The sequence below is a fragment of the Neophocaena asiaeorientalis genome, unplaced genomic scaffold (genome assembly GCF_003031525.2).
Source record: "Neophocaena asiaeorientalis asiaeorientalis breed wild unplaced genomic scaffold, Neophocaena_asiaeorientalis_V1.1 scaffold46, whole genome shotgun sequence".
Taxonomy (NCBI): domain Eukaryota; kingdom Metazoa; phylum Chordata; class Mammalia; order Artiodactyla; family Phocoenidae; genus Neophocaena; species Neophocaena asiaeorientalis.
Window position 1 is genome coordinate 2,868,018 of NW_020175393.1, and position 17,782 is coordinate 2,885,799.

At 42.0% G+C, this 17,782-nt stretch overlaps 1 protein-coding gene across 1 annotated transcript in view; it reads right to left on the minus strand.

The window, feature by feature from the left end:
- The window catches only part of TCP11 (t-complex 11), a 25,341-nt gene extending 24,541 nt beyond the window's left edge, over positions 1-800 (minus strand). The window contains exons 1-2 of the mRNA XM_024766231.1: positions 474-800; positions 14-151 (exon numbers count right to left, since the gene is read on the minus strand). Coding sequence (XP_024621999.1) covers positions 14-151; positions 474-615 — 280 coding nt within the window. The 5' untranslated portion in view covers positions 616-800. The remainder of the gene's footprint in view (positions 1-13; positions 152-473) is intronic.
- Positions 801-17,782: the final 16,982 nt, after the last annotated feature.

Sequence of the window (17,782 nt, forward strand, 5' to 3'; positions counted from 1 at the left end):
GGGCTGGACCTACGGAAAGGGTGGTCCTTGGGGCTGCTCATGTCTTCCCGGGTCGGTCCTGAGGTTTCGGGCTTACAGGGCCCGCTCTCTGCATCGCCAGGGTCCTTCAGGGGCACGTTTTCCTCCACGTCCGTCATTTTGCTGATGGAATCTGGGTGGGGGAGAAATGGGGCGCTGTGGGCGGCGAGGAAGGGGGCTCTCCAACTACCGAAGGGGTCTGGGGCCCGGCCTATCGCGCCCGACCTGGACAAACTAAGAGGAGGGTGGACAGCTTCAGCGTCTCTCGGGGACCGACAGGGGCAGAGGAGACTGGAGGAACGGGGCTGTGGAATCACAGAGAAGTGAATGCTGGCTCCGCAACCAGGAAACTGAGGCCAGAGGGGCGGCCTGCTCGCCCGAAACGCCCGCCCCAGGCCCACCCGGGCTCCAGCAGCAGGGGGAAGCCCACGGCGCTCAAATTCCAAGCCCCTCACCTCCTCCACGGCGACCAGCCGCCACTGCGGAGTCGGGCGGGCTCCCGCGCACCTCTAGACTGGGGCCGTACCACCGCGGCTGGGCAGCGAGGGGCGACGGCCGTGCAGGGCCGACCCGCGCGCACCCCCGCCGCCGCGCCATGGTGGGAGAGTCCGGGATTTGAACGTAAACCGCCGCCCGTCTCCGGGGCAACGGGGAGGGGCACGTGCCGGCCGCCGCCACCTTCTCTGGTGGAAGCGGCCGGCTAGTGCCTCGGTCCTCGAGGGCTCGAAGCCTCCACAGGCCTTTGGTTAACTGGTCCCTGGGTCCCTTCCCTGCCTGACATCTCCCGCCCCCCACGAAAAAGATCACCTGAAACTACTTAGGAAGGGAAGAAGCACTATGTTTTGTTTCTCTTCAGCCTGTTCATAAAACTTGAGAACTCAGGCGGGTTGTTTCCTTAGCACATCCTGGGCCCATTGTGAGAGGTGGGCCCTTCTCCCATTCTCCAGGTGTGGAAGCTGAGAAACCGTGCCAGGTGCTTGTCGGAGCAGGCGCGGGGACTGGGAGGCAGTGTAGGCTCCTCCCACTGAATTCCTGGTCACGGGCTCATCTGTGGCTTGGGGGCTGATCCCACCGCTCCAGGCCCCAGGTCACCAGCCTTTCTTGGTTCCTAGTCAGCTCTGTTGCCCCTGGAGTGATGTGAGGACCTGGAGTGACCCCTCCTCTCCAATCCCTGCACTTTGGGGGAAAAAATGAAAAGGAAGTTTCCGTTCCACATTCTCCCATCCTTCTTTATTACTTTGACTTGATTTCTTACCACAAAAGCTTACTTTAAAAATAAATAAATAAAAGATGAAGGTGGGCTTCCCTGGTGGCGCAGTGGTTGGGAGTCCGCCTGCCGATGCAGTATTGCCTGTAAGAAACCAAGTTCTCATTATAACCCTTGCCTTGTTAGTGTGGAATGTGGATCTTTCTTGCACAACTCCTATATTTTGAAGGGGAAAATTATGAAGAGATCCAAGAACATTTCTGCTTAAGAAAATCCACTTCACTCTGAGGCCCAGGCAGATAGGAGGGGAATGGCCTAGCAAATTTACTGTTTAGCCAGAGAGTATCTCAAATCAATACATACTAAACTTGCCCCTTCCTCCCCATCACCCTTTCCTAGTGTTTCCCTCAGGGATGTCAACTGTGAAGCAGGCTGGCCTACACCCCAAAGCCAGAAGTGGGAGGAAGTTGTCTGACTGCAGCAAAGAGTTAAATGAAAATATGATTCTTCATTATTACAGGGATATATTTAGATTGGGTTGTTGATTTCTCTATTAAAAAAATTTTTTTTCCAGAATTCTGTTTGGGCATTTTTATTTCTGGGAGAAAGTCTCCAGAGTGACACCAGTTTGTTTTCCCACAAAAATGGCATTGCCATAAAACTTGCCCTGCTGATGCCTGAAATTATGAGAGTAGTTCATTCATATACATTACACAGCACCTTTAAGCATCCTCTTCTTACCCAAATTCTCTGGAAGGGGCAGTAGGAAGAAATAGCAGTGTGGGAGCATGTGAAAGAGGGGAGGAGACAGGCCAGAAGAGGAGGAAAGGATGGGGGTAGGAGAGACAGAACTGGACTTTTCTCAGGGTCAGTGTGGGGACAGCATTTCACGATCTTATCTTTAATAGTTTTCAGAACCAACTAGGCAAAAGTTAGAGGTTGAGGAGAATAGAAAGATGATGTGAGAGATAAACTCTCCTTCCCTTTGGGGTCTTAGTTAATAATAACTGATTTTTGTTTAATGATCTACAAAATGCTTTTACATTGCAAATGTAATGTATACGCTCTGCATGCAATCCTACCTGTTCAGTAGGCAAGGCAGGTGTTATATTGGACCATTTAATAGATGAGCAAGCTGGGGATCAGAGAGATTTCAGGGAGTTTCCAAAAGTCACACGGCAAGCAGGGTCTTGACTCTTGATCATATACTTCTTATTAATTCACACCACCTCCCTAACTCTGGCTGAGAAGCTATATAAAAAAGAAAATATAACTAACATATAATGGTATGGTAAGTCCCAGAATGGAGTACAAATAAGAATTGCTACTGGAGGTCAGAGAAAGGGTGAGAGACCTTCCAGATGTTTGGATCAGTTCAAACCCAGCCGTGAGCCAGAATCCTAAGCAAGACTGTGTAACCGATTTGGTCTTTAGAAATGGGTCTCTTGTTCAGCCTGGCTCCCCCTTCAACCTCAGGACCCCTCTTTAAACTCTCCTAATGGGTGAAAATGGATTTTCCACATATGTCCATTCTTTGGCAGGAGCGGCCCTCCTGAGTAACTCAACACCTTTACCCTATTTAAGTGCACATATTTCAAAAGACCCATAAGGCAAGTATTTCTCAAACAACCCAAGGGCAGAGGTAAAGGCCACGTTTCCGCTCACATCACAGTGTGCCCAAAGCTGTCCACCCCAGGGTTCCCCTTTTAAACTAAGATGTCATATGTTTGTTTTAACACTGAAGTCTATTTTCTCTCCTCAAATCTTTGAGTAGAATTCTTGTTCGAGGAGGAAGGGCTTCCTGTACTTGCTGGCACACCTCTGTACCCCTATGGGTGCGTATACCCCAGGTTGAGAAGCAGTCTAAGGGAATTTTAGGCAGCAGCTAGAATTTTCCTACTTCTCCACTATTTCCCCACATATGTGCGCTTTAACCCAAGCACAATAGTACGATCTATCCTCATTTGTTAAACACTATCCTGTACACCACCCCACAAGAGCAAATTATACAGAAAGTTGATCTTACCGCAAAGACATTCTGAAAGAGGGGTGGATATAGAGAAGGATGTCAGAGAAGCACTCCTAGGTGGCTGTCTGTAAGAAGTAGAGAAGCACAGGGATTAAGAGGAATCCTGAACATGGATCCGCTAGCTAAAACAAAATAACAAAAACAAAAAATGCCTCATTTTACACAGAAGCATCTTAGGCTCAGTGAGGTTAAATGACTCTGCTAAGGTCACCACCAGTTTACAGAAAATTCAGGACTAGAACCCATATCACAGTCTGTTTATTCCATAATATATAGAGCTAAGCAAGAGTAAAAGCTAATACTGTAAATAAATATTTACATTTCCTAAAGAAAAATGTAAATGATAGACCATGGAATGGAAATAGTAAGAGATGATGTTAAATAGAGGCCTGGACTGCAAGTAGAGTATACTGGAAGATAAACAGTCAACTAAAGTGGTAGGGACACATAAATACAGGGTGGGACATTTAAATGGAACCATTTGGAGTCGTGTAAACTGGGATCGGCTTCATTATAACCTCCCTTATGGTACAGAACCACACGTCAAAACTATTTGCTTTAGTCTTTTGACAAATGTGTTTTCTTCGCAGAACCCAGGAGGAGGGTGAGAAGGGTCAAGGTAATCTGGGGGCAGTCCCGACGAGGCCCTTCAAAGCTCACAGGGAAGTGTGATGGATGGGAAACCATCACAGATCTTTTCAGGGAAGAGGGCTTAAAGAGAAGACAAAGAAGATGCTGGCAGCAGTGCTGACAGCCTCCTTCTCCAGTCCTGCTCCTTTCTACGTCGGGGTCTTTGCACATACTGTCCCTTCCTCTAACCTCTGGTTACCTCACTGACTCCCTCTCATTCTTCAGGTCTAACTTACGAGGCCTAACTCCCTCACAGAACCTTCCATGGCCCTTGGTTAGCTTCACTCAGCACCCATTCCTTTTTCTTCATAGCAGTTGCCGCAGTTTGTCCTTACACATTTGTGCATGATGAGTAACTCCATCGGGAGACTGTAAGCTCTCTGAGAGCAGGAACTGTGTGTGCTTCATTCACACAGTAGGTGCCCTGCCAATAACTGTCAAATGAACACCCAGGCACAAACAGGAGAGGCAGCGGGGCTGAGGGGTCTCTCTGGGCCCAGTGTTGGTTATCAGTGTCTGTCTTTCTCTTTTTGTCTCACAGACATGTTTCCTCTCTTTCTGTGTCTCCTCTCTCCTTAGCTTCCTGTAAGTCTTTTAAACCAGCACAGGCAACATCAGAGAGAAAAGGGAGGATGTTTAGGGTCCTGTGACAGGGGGTCCCCCTGAACTGGGAGGTGGCAGCAGGGGGCAGTGGCACCCTGGGAGTAACTTGCAGAGGCAGGCTTCTGCTGAGGGAGAGGGAGTCTCTCTCTCTCTCTCTCTCTCTCTCTCTCTCTCTCTCTCTCTCTGTAGAGCAAGCCAGGGTCAGCAGCAGCCCAAAGCCACAAAAACTGACTTTCAAAGTCCTTCTAAGAGCTGCATCTTTCGACTCCCCCAAACAATCGTGCCTTGTGCCCCAGGACACAGCGCGAGTTACACACTTAAAGCAGTTTCCACAGAACCGCATTCAGTTGGTTTTAAACTCTGGGGAAAGCTGGCAGCCTCTTTGTGGGTTTTTTAAAAAAACTAGTTAGAGGGACAATTAAACCTTTATGGGCCCCAGAATGTACCTATGCAGACATAAATAAGGATCATTCTTCATCACCGGAGAGAATCCACTTTCTGGCAACAGATATATTTTTCTGCCATCGCAGGACAGAGTTGCGCTCACGGCTGAGGGCCTTTGTGATTAGGGCAGGTGACAGGGGTCAGCGTGAGCAGAGTTAGAACTTGGACCCTAAGTTCTCAAAATGGACACATCGCAGGCCTCGGGCTTAGCTGTCTGAAATAAATCACAAACTCCCAAAGCCTTCCCAGAAAGCCACCAGGATTTTAGGCCAAGAACACTCATCTTGCTTCCTCCTTGTGTTACTTTGGGCCAAAATGGTCCATTTGTCAAAGAGCCCTTACTTCTTTATTCCCACTCTTACAACACAATACAATGCATTCACATATTTACAGTGCAATGTCCTTGAAAGGTTGGGATGGGGTTTTTTTTTAATCTAATAATATCATTAAATGCACCAGGGGGCTCTCTTCTTAAAGGAACCTTTGAGTAAAACTCTTTTGTCAAGTGAATCAGTCTTTTGTAAGGCAAATCATCAGCTACCAATTTGTTCTCCAAATCTGAGATTTCACATAAGAGATTTTCTTAAACCAGGCCCACTTTAGATGGTGGCCTGTGCATTTTCTTTTATTTTTCTGACTTTTGTAAAGACAAGCTTTTCCTGAATAGACATTATTGGACCAGGATGAAGGAATCTCAAACACTTGAGAAATAAATCAGTTTCAATCATTCCCGTCATCCATAATTCTTTAGAACCACCAGCCTAAAGCAAAGTATAATGATCTCCCGACAAAGAATTCAGCTGCAGATTTGAGGGCCAGTCTATTTGAAGTCAGTTTCAAAAGAAATGCAGAGAACAGGGTTTTTTTTTTAAGTTATTGTCTTTTTTTTAATTGTGGTAGAATACATAGCATAATATTTATCATTTTAACCATTTGTTAAGGGTACAATTCAGTGGCGTCAAATAAATTAAATCCGCAATGTTGTGTAACCTTCAGCATTATCTAGACCCAAAACCTTTCATCATCCCCAACAAAAACTCTATACCCATTAAACAATAACTCCTCCTCCTCTCCTCCAACACCCCCTTCCTCAGCTCATGGTAACCTCTATTCTAGTTTCTGTCTCTATGAACAGAGAAAAGTTTTAAACTCCAGTTTTACTTTGGGGCTTTTTTTCTTCCCATGGCGTGGGGGGAGAATGGGGAAACCGTGGGCATTCTCTTTGCACCTTGGTGACTCTTCCTAGCGCTGCCTCCCCCCTCCCCGTTCCTCCAACAGTGTCTATGAGATGAAGCCGGAGCTCATTTAAACGGTTTAAACTTGCAGAGGGGCTGCAGCCCCCTGCGGGAACAAAAAGAGGTCACTGGGTCTGAGTCTCTGTTACAAGCTCAGGAATGGCAAGAATTTTCTGACTTCAATAGTCTGAGGAAGTAGGAACATGATGAGCTGGACGGCTGTTTTGGTGTCTGAAGCCTGCATGGAGCCCGCATGTGGCCCATGTTCAGTGCCCATTAGCTACAGAGTGAGTACCTGAGACCTGTCAGGGCTCAGAAAGGTGGGAATGCAAGAAGAGCCATGGAGGGCTCCCTCGGGCACCCTCAAATTCTATGCTATGGAATTTCTCAGATTGAAAAACACTGGCTAAACCACTCATAACCCCTGCAGAACCTATATCTCTTGTACCCACTTGCGGCTAACAGATGCACACTCAGAATGACTCACATCCTTCAGTTTGGGTTTTACTTTGCTCACGATGCTTGGAAAGTCTCAAAGGAGCTGATCTCCTCACCTCTGCCCACCCCGCTTCCCCAGTGCACAACTCAGGATAACAGGAGACTTGGCTTTTGAAATCTGATTAATTGTTTCAAGAACTACATAGAGCCTTGCCCCACCAAGCCCGGGGCTGTGAGCCTGCCAGGGGCCCTTAGGACAACTGGGGCAAAGTGATTCCGCGGCACAGAGAACAGTGAGCCATGGGGCGGTGGAAGGGGAATCCCCTCAAAAACAGGAGGCCTGAATTCCTTATGCTGCCCATGTGCTGGTGACCCTGGGCAAGTCACTTCACAGCTCTGGCCTCATTTCTCTTAAGCTGGGTGGAAGTGCTCCCCAACTATGAGAATTTGTGGGAAGTGGAAGAGAAGCAAGGCTTTCTGATAATCTGGAATTCTTGAAACAGGAAACAGCTGTTTCCCATAGGTGCTGATATTAATGGAAAGAATGGCTGCAGAGAGGCGGAGGAGGAAACTTGGGGGAAGGAGAGAGTGGATGGGTATATTTTAGATTTCTTTTAGGACAGGTTGAGAATGAAGTTTTGGTTGGATCTTTGTGAGAAAATATTCAGCAGGCAGGTGGAAAGAAGCAGCTGGAACTTTTAAGGAGAGAGATTGAGACTGATAACAAGAATGGTGTTAGGAGTCATGGTTGATAGATGAAATAGTAATAATACCAGACAACACATATCAAGTGCTTACGATGTGCCAGACCCTCAGGGGGCCCTTCACACAGATATGCGACTATCATTCTCATAGCCATCCCACGACAAAGGTGGTGCTTTTACACCCACTTTACAGATGAGGAGAACTTAAGTATCCTGTCCACGGTCACACAGTGAATATGTAGTAAGACAGGGATTGAACCCAGGGAATCTGACCTCAGAGTTCTTGACCAGTCTTTCTTACCACCTCCTGAAAAGTGGAGGTGTTGGAGCAAACAAGGAAAGCAATGCAGATGGAGGACAGAACCTTGACAAACACCTGTAAGTGGTACGCCCATTCTTGATCAGCTGTGACCTAAAGTCAGATTCTGAGAAGATGAAGGAGTGGGTCAGAAACAACCCAGGTGTACCTCCTAATGTGGTCAATTAGACTGGCTATAAAGAAGGTATTATAGCGCCCATTCTACAGGAAAGGAAACAGGTTCCAAGAGCTTAAGGGACTTACCCAGCTAGTAAGTCTCAGAGACACGAACTTAAAACCAAGCTGCGTGCTTCTGGAGCCAGCTCCAGAATTGCCTCCCCCAAGCAGTCTTTCCCGCCTGCCCCTCAACAGTCATGCAATGAAACCTCTGAATATTTCTGATATGTTTTCTATAAGGTGACTCCCTTTAATTACTTTATAGTTGAAACCAGTATCTTAAGTCAGTGCTTCCAGAAGTTGCCAAAGGGTTATCAGCTGCCTTGAACCAATGTTGAAATTTACTACGTGAATATTCGGATTAATAGAACCCAACTAGAATAATGCAGAGCCTCTTATTTCTGGTTCCTGAGACACGCCCAGCGAATTCCTACCACACCCAGTTCCATGGAGAACCCTGATTGCGGGGGGGGGGAAGCCCATCTCCATTATAGTGATTGGTTCAGAGAGAGCACGTGACACAAGTCCGGCAAATAAGGCACAAGGAGAGGTCAGCTAGAGGCTTCCGGCAATGTTCTTCATCAGCCTGTTTCATCACACACCCTTAGGGAAGGGAGAGTCTCTCTCCTGGATTTTGATTTTGTCTTCCCAGGGTGGGAGGCGGGGAACTGTCCCTGACGGCCATCTTAATACCAGCTTCACTGCACAGAGTCTCGGGGAACCCCTGAAAACCCTGCCTAAGATTCCTAAGTATCAAGCCGATACATTACTTATCATTTAAGCTGGTTCGACTTGGGATGCCTGCAGCTCCCAACTCCCACTGGAATACAAGCAGCATGAAGGCACAAGCCATGTCTGCCTCCTTCACTGCTGTGTCCTGAGCCCTTCCTATAGAATTAAGCACGGAGAGAGGACTCATTATAGTTGAATGAGTGAGTGAGAGAAGCATAGACCTAATATAGGCTCAGAGGATAATATAGCTAGCAAACACTTTTTAAATCACCTAATCCAAGTCTTCTCTCTTTTCTACTCTACCGTGAGAAAAGAAGCAAGAGTTGCTGTGTTAGAAAGGTTAATAGTTGTCCCTCTAATTAGGGCAGGCAGCCTCTAACGCCCATAGTGAGGATCTTCAATCTCTGTGAGGCAAGCCCTCAGGGGGGATTTGATGCCTTGCACAGTCCAAGTTGGAGAACTAGACACCAGGAAGGGCTAGGCCCCCAGGCTAAATAAAACTTCACCATCAGTTGATTATAGAAATGGGGACTCAGTTAAAAAAAAATACAAATTTTTATATTAAGAGTTTTTTTAAGTACAAAAGTACCTTTGAGTGTAATAGTTAGTTGGTTGATGTTTAATGTCGGCTATTTTTCATGAGCAAATTAAAGGAAATACATGGTTATAACTCTACGGGCCTTTAACATGGAAAGCTCCATCTGCATCCCTCTTTGCATATAGGGCTGAAACTACCCACAGCTTCCTTTGCTGGGGACACACCTCTCTAAAAATCCAAACTTACAAAATGAAAGACATGAAGCATTGGTAGACTTCATGACTCTCTTACACTGCAATCCAGAATTCTTGTCTATACTTTTGACATAATATTTTGTTTCTTTTTAAAATCAACTTTATTGAGGTATCATTTCCGTGAATAAAATTCACCAATTTGAAGCGTACATTTTGATGAGTTTTGACAAATATATATACCAGGGAACCACCACCACCACCACAGTTAAATAGAATACCTCCCTCATACCCAGACGTTTCCTTGTGCCCATCTGCAGTCAATACCCATCTCCTTATCCCAGTCCCCAGGCAACCATGGATCTGCTTTATGTCACTACAGATTAATTTTACCGGTTCTGACTTCATGTAAATGGAGTTATACAGTATACAGTTATATTAGTCAGCTAGTAAAATACTGCAGACTGGGAGGATAAAACAACAGAAATTTATTGTCTCACAGTTCTAGAGGCTGGAAGACCAAGATCAAAGTGTCAACAGTTTTGGTTTCTCCTAAACCCTCTCTCTCTTTGACAGATGACCTCCTTCTCTCTGTGTCCCTATATGGCCTTTCTCTGTGTGGGCACATCCCTGGTGTCCCTTCCTCTTTTTATAAGGACACCAGTCCTATTGGATTAGGGCCCCACCACCCTTATGAGCTCATTTAACCTTAATTACCTCTTTAAAGGCCCTGTCTCCAAATAAAGTCATATTGGTTAGGGCTTCAACATATGAATCTGGGGACACAATTCAGTCCATAACAGTAGTCTTTTGTGTCTAACATCTATGACTCAGCATAATGTCTGTGTGATTCATCCATTTTTGTGGCATTTATCAGTTTTTTCCTTTTTATTGTAGAGTGTTTGTCCATTCTATGAATATACTACAGTTTTTTTTTTTTTTTTTTTTTTTTTTTTTTTGATTAATTTTTTTTTTTTTTTTTTTTTTTTTTTTTTGCGGTACACAGGCCTCTCACTGTTGTGGCCTCTCCCGCTGCAGAGCACAGGCTCCGGACACACAGGCTCAGCAGCCATGGCTCACGGGCCCAGCCGCTCCGTGGCATGTGGGATCTTCCCGGACCGGGGCACGAACCCGTGTCCCCTGCATCGGCAGGTGGACCCTCAACCACTGCGCCACCAGGGAAGCCCCTATACTACAGTTTTTTATCCATGTATCTGATGGTGGATATTTGGCTTATTTCTAGCTCTTGACTTTGTGAACAAAGCTCCTATAAATATTCTAGTGTCTTTTTGTGGACACATGTTTTAATTTTTCTTGGGTAAATACCTAGGAGTGGAATTGCTAGATAATATGGTAAGTTTGTTCAATTTTATAAGAAACTGCCAAACATTTCTCCCAAGTGGTTGTCTCATTTTACATTTCTACCAGCAGTATACAAAAGTTTCAGTTGTTCCACATCCTTACTAATACTTGGTATTGTCGATCTTTTCTTTTCTTTCTTTTTTTTTTTTTTTTCTGTTAAGCCATTCTGGTAAGGGTGTAGTGGTTTCTCACTGTGGTTTTAATTTTCATCTTCTTGATGACTAACAATGCTGAGCATCTTTTTTTGTGCTTATTTGTCATTCAGATTCCTCTTCTGGTGAAGTGTCTGTTCACATCTCTTGCTTACTGTAAAAATTGGGTTGTTTTCTTATTGTTGAGTTGTAAGAGTTCTTTACATATTCTGCATACAACTCCTTTATCAGTAATATGCTTTGCAAATATTTTTCTCCCACTCTGTGACTTTCATTCTCCTAACAGTGTCTTTCATATAGAAGAAATTTTCATTTTCATTAAGTCTGGTTGATCAATATTTCTTTATGGATCATGCTTTTGCTGTCATGTTGTATTGAATAAAGAGTTTTACTTCTTCCTTTCCAATATGGATGCCTGTTTTTTTCTTGTCTTATTGTACTGGCTAAAACCTTTAATACAATGTTGAATAGAATTGGTGAGAGGAGGTATCCCTGTCTTGCTCCTCATCTTGGAGGGAAAGCATTAAGTTTCACCATTAAGTATGATGTTAGCTGTAGGTTTTTCACAGATGCTTTTTATGAGGTTGAGGAATTTCCTAGTTTGCTTAGTTTTTAATGTGGAATGGATGCTGTATTTTTGTCAAAATTATTTTCTGTATCTATTAAGATAATCGTATGTTTTTTCTTTCTTTCTTTGTTAATAACATGAATTATATTGATTTTCAAATGTTAAGTCAACCTTGCCTTCCTAGAATAAATCTCACTTGGTCATGATGTATTTTGTCTCTTTATATATTGGTCTTATTTGCTAAAATCTTGTTTGGAAATTTTGCATCTACGTTCACAAGGAATATTGCTCTGTAGTTTTATTTTCTTATAAATTCGTTTGTATGGTTTTAGTATCAGGGTAATACCAGCTTCAGAATGACTTGGGAAGTTTTTCTCCTCTTCAGTTTTCTGAGTTTGTATATAATTGGTATTTTTTCTTCTTTAAATATTTGCAGAATTTACCAGTGAAGCCATCTAGGCCTGGAGTTTTCTTGGGGGGAAGGTTTTAAGTTGCAAGTTCAATTTCTTTAACAGATACTGGGGACTTCCCTGGTGGCGCAATGGTTAAAAATCCACCTGCCAATGCAGGGGACACAGGTTCGAGTCCTGGTCCGGGAAGATCCCACATGCCGCAGAGCAACTAAGCCCATGTGCCACAACTACTGAGCCTGCACTCTACAGCCCGCGAGCCACAACTACTGAGCCTGTGAGTCATAACTACTGAAGCCCACGTGCCTAGAGCCCATGCTCCACAACAAGAGAAGCCACTACAATGAGAAGCCCACGCACCACAACAAAGAGTAGCCCCTGCCACCGCAACTAGAGAAAGCCCACATGCGGCAACGAAAACCCAACACAGCCAAAAATAAAAATTAATTAATTAATTAATTAAAAAAAAAAAGATACTGTGCTATTCAGGTTACCTATTCTCTTTAAGTGAGTTTTGATAGTTTGTCTTAGGAATTTGTCTGTTGCATATAAGTTGTCTAATTTATTGTTCATTGTTGACATAGGCAAAATGTTCATAATATTCCCTTATTATCTTTTTTTACCTGTAAAATCTGTAGTGAGGTCACCTCTCTCATTACTAATATTGGTAATTTGTGTCTCCTTTCTTTTTTCCTGATCTAACATGGTTAATATTTATCAGTATTATTGATCTTCTCAAAGAACTACCTTCTGGCTTCATTTTTCTTCATTGTTTTGCTGTATTTTATTTCATTAATTTCTGCTCTGATCTTTACTATTTCCTTTCTTCTGCTTATTTTGGGTTTCATTTGCTCTTCTTTTTCTAGTTCCTTAAAGTGGAAGCTGAGATGACTGATTTGAGACCTTTTTAGTACCAAATTAGTAGCAGCCCACAAATTTTGACATGTTGGGTTTTCATCTTCAGTCCATTCAAAATACATTCTAAATACATCCCTTTTATATTTTTTATTTGACCCTTGGTTATTTAGAAGTGTGTTATCAAGTTCCCAAATATTTGGAGATTTTTCCAAGAATCTTTCTGTTATTAACTTCTAATTTAATTCCATTGTGATGAGAGGACAAATTTTTTATGACTTGACTTTTTAAAGTTTATTGAGACTTACTTTGTAATCCAGAATATGGCCTATTTTGGTAAATGTTCCATGTGCATTTGAAAATAATGTACATTCAGCTGTTGTTGGATAGAGTGTTCTACAAATGTCAGTTATGTCAAGTTGACTGATGGTGTTTGTCTTCTATACCCTTGATTATTTTCTCCCTACTTGTATATCAATTAATAAGAGAGAGCATTGAAATCTCCTATTATAATTGTTATTTGTCTATTTCTCCTTGCAGTTCTATCAGTTTTTGCTTCACATATTTTGAAGTTCTGTTATTAGGTGCATAAACTTTTAGAATTAAGTCATCTTGATGAATTGCCCACTTTATGATTATAAAATGATCTTCTTTATACCTGGAAACACTCTTTGCTCTAAAATTTACTTTGTCTGACGTTAATATAGCCACTACATGTTTCTTTGTTTGTTTGTTTCACAACTATTTTTAATCTAATAATATATCATAGACATCTTTCTAAGACATAGCCATCTTTCTTGAGATATAATTGACATATAACATTATATTAGTTTCAGGGGTACATTTTGATTTGATATACATATATATTGCAAAATGATCACCACAATAAATCTAGTTAACATTCATCACAAATTTTCTTTCTTGTGATGAGAACTTTTAAGATCTACTCTCTCAGCAACTTTCAAATATACAATACAGTATTATTATTAAGTATGGTCACCGTGATGTACATCACATCCCCAGGTCCATCTTTTCTTTTGATTAGTGTTAGCGTGATATATCTTTTTACACCATTTTACTTTCTGACATATCTGTGTTTTTATATTTAAAGTGTATTTCTTATGATATGGAGAAAAGGGAACCCTCCTACACTGCTGATGGGAATGTAAGTTGGTGCAGCCACTGTGGAAAACAGTATGGAGGTTCCTCAGAAAACTAAAGATAAAATTAGCATATAACCCAGCAATCCTACTCCTGGGCATATATCCAGTCAAAACTATAATTCAAAAAGATACATGCAAAAAAAAGAAAAAAAAAAAAGATACATGCAACCCTATATTCATAGTAGCACTATTCACAATAGCCAAGACATGGAATGTCCATCGACAGATGAATGGATAAAGAAGATGTGGTACATATACATGATGGAATACTACTCAGCCATAAAAACGAACAAAATAATGCCATTTGCAGCAACATGGATGCAACTAGAGATTATCATACTAAGTGAAGTAAGTCAGAAAGAGAAAGACAAATACCATGATACCACATACAGGGAATATAAAATATGACACAAATGAACCTATCTGTGAAACAGAAACAGAATCACGGACATAGAGAACAGACTGGTGGTTGCCAAGGGGGAGGGGGTTGGGGGAGGGATGCAGTGGGAGGTTGGGGTTAGCAGATGTAAGCTTTTATATATAAAATGGATAAGCAAAAAGGTCCTACTGTGTAGCACAGAGAACTATATTCAATATCCTATGATAAACTACAATGGAAAAGAATATAAAAAAATAAAGAGTACATATATATATATATATATATATATATAACTGAAAAAATAAAGTGTATTTCTTATAAGCACCATATAATTTGATCTTGCTTTTTTATCCAATCTAACAATCTCTGCCTTCTAATTAGAGCATTTAGACCATTTTTTTTTTTTTGTAAGCTCAAAGAATTATGTGAATTTTTTTGTTTGGTTTGGTTTGGTTTTAATTACGATAAAATATACATAACATAAAAATTACCATCTTAACCATTTTAAGTATACAGTTTAGTAGTGTTAAGTATATTCACATTGTTGTGCAAACAATCTCTAGGACTTTTTCATCTTGCAAAACTGAAACTCTATACCCATAAACAATAACTCCTCATTTCTCCCTCCCCCAACCCCCAGCAACCACCATTCTACTTTCTGTTTGATGTGTTTGGCTACTCTATTTACCTCATATAAGTGAAATCATACAGTATAGACCATTTCCTTTTTCTTAAATTTATTTTTTATTGAAGTATAGTTGAATTACAATGTTGTGTTAATTTGCTGCTGTACAGCAAAGTGACTCAGTTATACCTATATATATTCTTTTTCATATTCTTTTCCATTATGGTTCTTCACAGGACATTGAATATAGTTCCCTGTGCTATATAGTAGGACCTTGTTGTTTATCCATCCTATATATAATAGTTTGCATCTGCTAATCCTGAACTCCCAATCCAACCCTCTCCCACTCCCCTCCCCCTTGGCAACCACCAGTCTATTCTCTATGTGCCTGATTCTGTTTCGTAGATAGGTTCATTTGTTAGACCATTTACTTTTTTTGTGTGGTACGCGGGCCTCTCACTGTTGCGACCTCTCCCGTTACGGAGCGCAGGCTCTGGACGCGCAGGCTCAGCGGCCATGGCTCATAGGCCCAGCCCCTCCGCGGCATGTGGGATCTTCCCTGACGGGGGCACGAACCCGTGTCCCCTGCATCGGCAGGCGGACTGTCAACCACTGCGCCACCAGGGAAGCCCAGACCATTTACTTTTAATGTGATTATTGATATGGTTAAGTTTGTCTACCATTTTGCTATTTGTTTTACATGTGTTCCATTTCTTTCTTTGTTTCCTTTTTTCTCTTTTTATGTGTTCTTTTGGATTAGCTGAGTATTTTTTATGATTCCGTTGTATTTCCTTTGTTGGCTTAGTAGCTATAATTCTTTGTTACTTTAGTGGCTGCTTTGAGGTTTATGGTATTTATATCTTAACACAGCCTGCCTTTAATTGACATTGTACCACTTCACATATAGTATAAGAACCTTACTATAGAATACGTCCATTTCCCCCCTCTTGGCCTTTAAGCTTTTATTGTCACACTTTTTACTTACACATGTGAAATAAACCACACAATACATCATAATTTTTGTTTAAGCAGTTATCTTTTTAAAAAATATTTATTTATTTATTTATTTTGCCTGTGCCAGGTCTTAGTTGCTGCATGTGGGAGCTTTGCTGCAGCATGCGGGATCTTTTTTTTTTTTAGTGCAGCACACGGACTTCTTAGTTGCCGCGTGCAGACTCCTAGTTGCAAGTATGCATGTGGGATCTAGTTCCCCAACCAGGGGTCGAAACTGGGCCCCCTGCATTGGGTGTGTGGAGTCTTAACCACTGGATCACCAGGGAAGTCCCAAAGTCAGTTATCTTTGAAAGAGACATACGAGGTTAAAAAAAACACATATTTTACCCATGTGGTTAACTTTTCCAGTGCTCTTCATTCCTTTGGGTAGATCCATGTTTCCGTCTGGTATCATTTTCCTTCTGCCTGAAGGATTTCCTTTAACATTTCTTAGAGTACGCTTCTACTGGTGGTGAATTCTTTCGGTTTTTGTATGTCTGAAAGGATCTGTATAGTACCTTTTTTTTTTTTTTTGGCTGCACCACGTGTCTTGTGGGATCTTATTTCCTGGTCTAGGGGTTGAACCCACATCTTTGGCAGTGACAGTGCAGAGTCCTAACCACTGGACCACCAGGGAATTTCCAATACCTTCATTTTTGAAGATTTTTTTTTTCTGGGTATAGGATTTAGATTGAGAGGGTTTTTTTTTTTTGTTTTCTTTCAGGATTTAAAATATTTTGCTCCACTGTCTTCTCACTTGTACTGTTTCCAGTGAGAAATCTGCAGCTATCCTTATATTGTTTTTCTCCATATAATGTGTCTTTTTCTCTGGCTGCTTCAATGATGCTCTTTTTTATCCCAGGTTTTGAGAGTTTGGATCAAATGTGACTTGGTGTAGTTCTCTTTCAGGTTTTTTTTGTATTGTACGTGGGGCTCATTGAGCTTCTTGGATCTGTGAGTTTATAGTTTTCATCAAATTTAGAAAAATTTTGGTCATTACTTCTTCAAGTGAATTTTCTGTCCTCCAGCCTCATTTTCAGGGACTCCGATTATATACATTAGGCTGCTTGAAGTTGTCTAATCGTGCATGGATGCTCTTTTCAGTTTTTAAACTTTTTTCTCCCCTGTATGCTTAACTTTGAATAGTTTTTATTGTTATGTCTTCCTGTTCACTAAAATTTTCTTCTGCAATGTCTAATCTGCTATTAATCTTAACTAGTGTGGTTTTCATCTCACTTGTGTAATTTTCATCTTGAAAAGTTTGGTTTAAATCTTTTTCATAACATACATCTTTTTGAACAAATGCAGTACAGTTATAATAGCTGCTAATTATAATATCTGTGTTGTTCTGGGTCAGTTGTGATTTATTTTCCTCCTCATTATGGGTCACATTTTGCATGTCTGATAATCTTTGTTTACGTGCCAGACATTGTGAATTTTACATTGTTGGGTGCTGGATATTTTGGTATTTCTACAAATATTCTTGAGATTTGTATGGGAGCTAGATTACTTGGACACAGTTTGATCCTTTTGGTCTTATTTTTGAGAATCGTCAGGTAGGACCAGAGCCATGTTTAATATAGGGCTAATTATTCCCCATTACTGAGGCAATACCCTTTTGAGTATTCTACCCAATGCCCCATGATTTATGAAGTTTTCCAGTCTGCCTGGTGGTGATTAGACACTGTTCCCAGCTCTGAGTGAACACCTCTCATCTTCTCTAATCTTTTCAGATCTTCTTTCCCCTGCCTTGGATAGTTTCCTCAAACTCATGGGTCGATCATGCTGAATACTTGAGGGAGACCTTCTGCAGATCTCCAGACCTCTGCAGCTCTCTTGCTCTTGGTACTCTGTCCTGCAAATTCTTGCCACCTTGGTCTCCCCAAACTTTTAGCTCTGTCCTCAGGCAGAGAATTCTCAACTCAGAGAATTGGCTGAGCTCTGCCTGGGTTTTCCCTCCCTGTGCTACAGCCTGGAAACCCTCATAAGGCAGAAAGCTTGGGCAATTGTAGGGCTTACTTACCTTGTTTT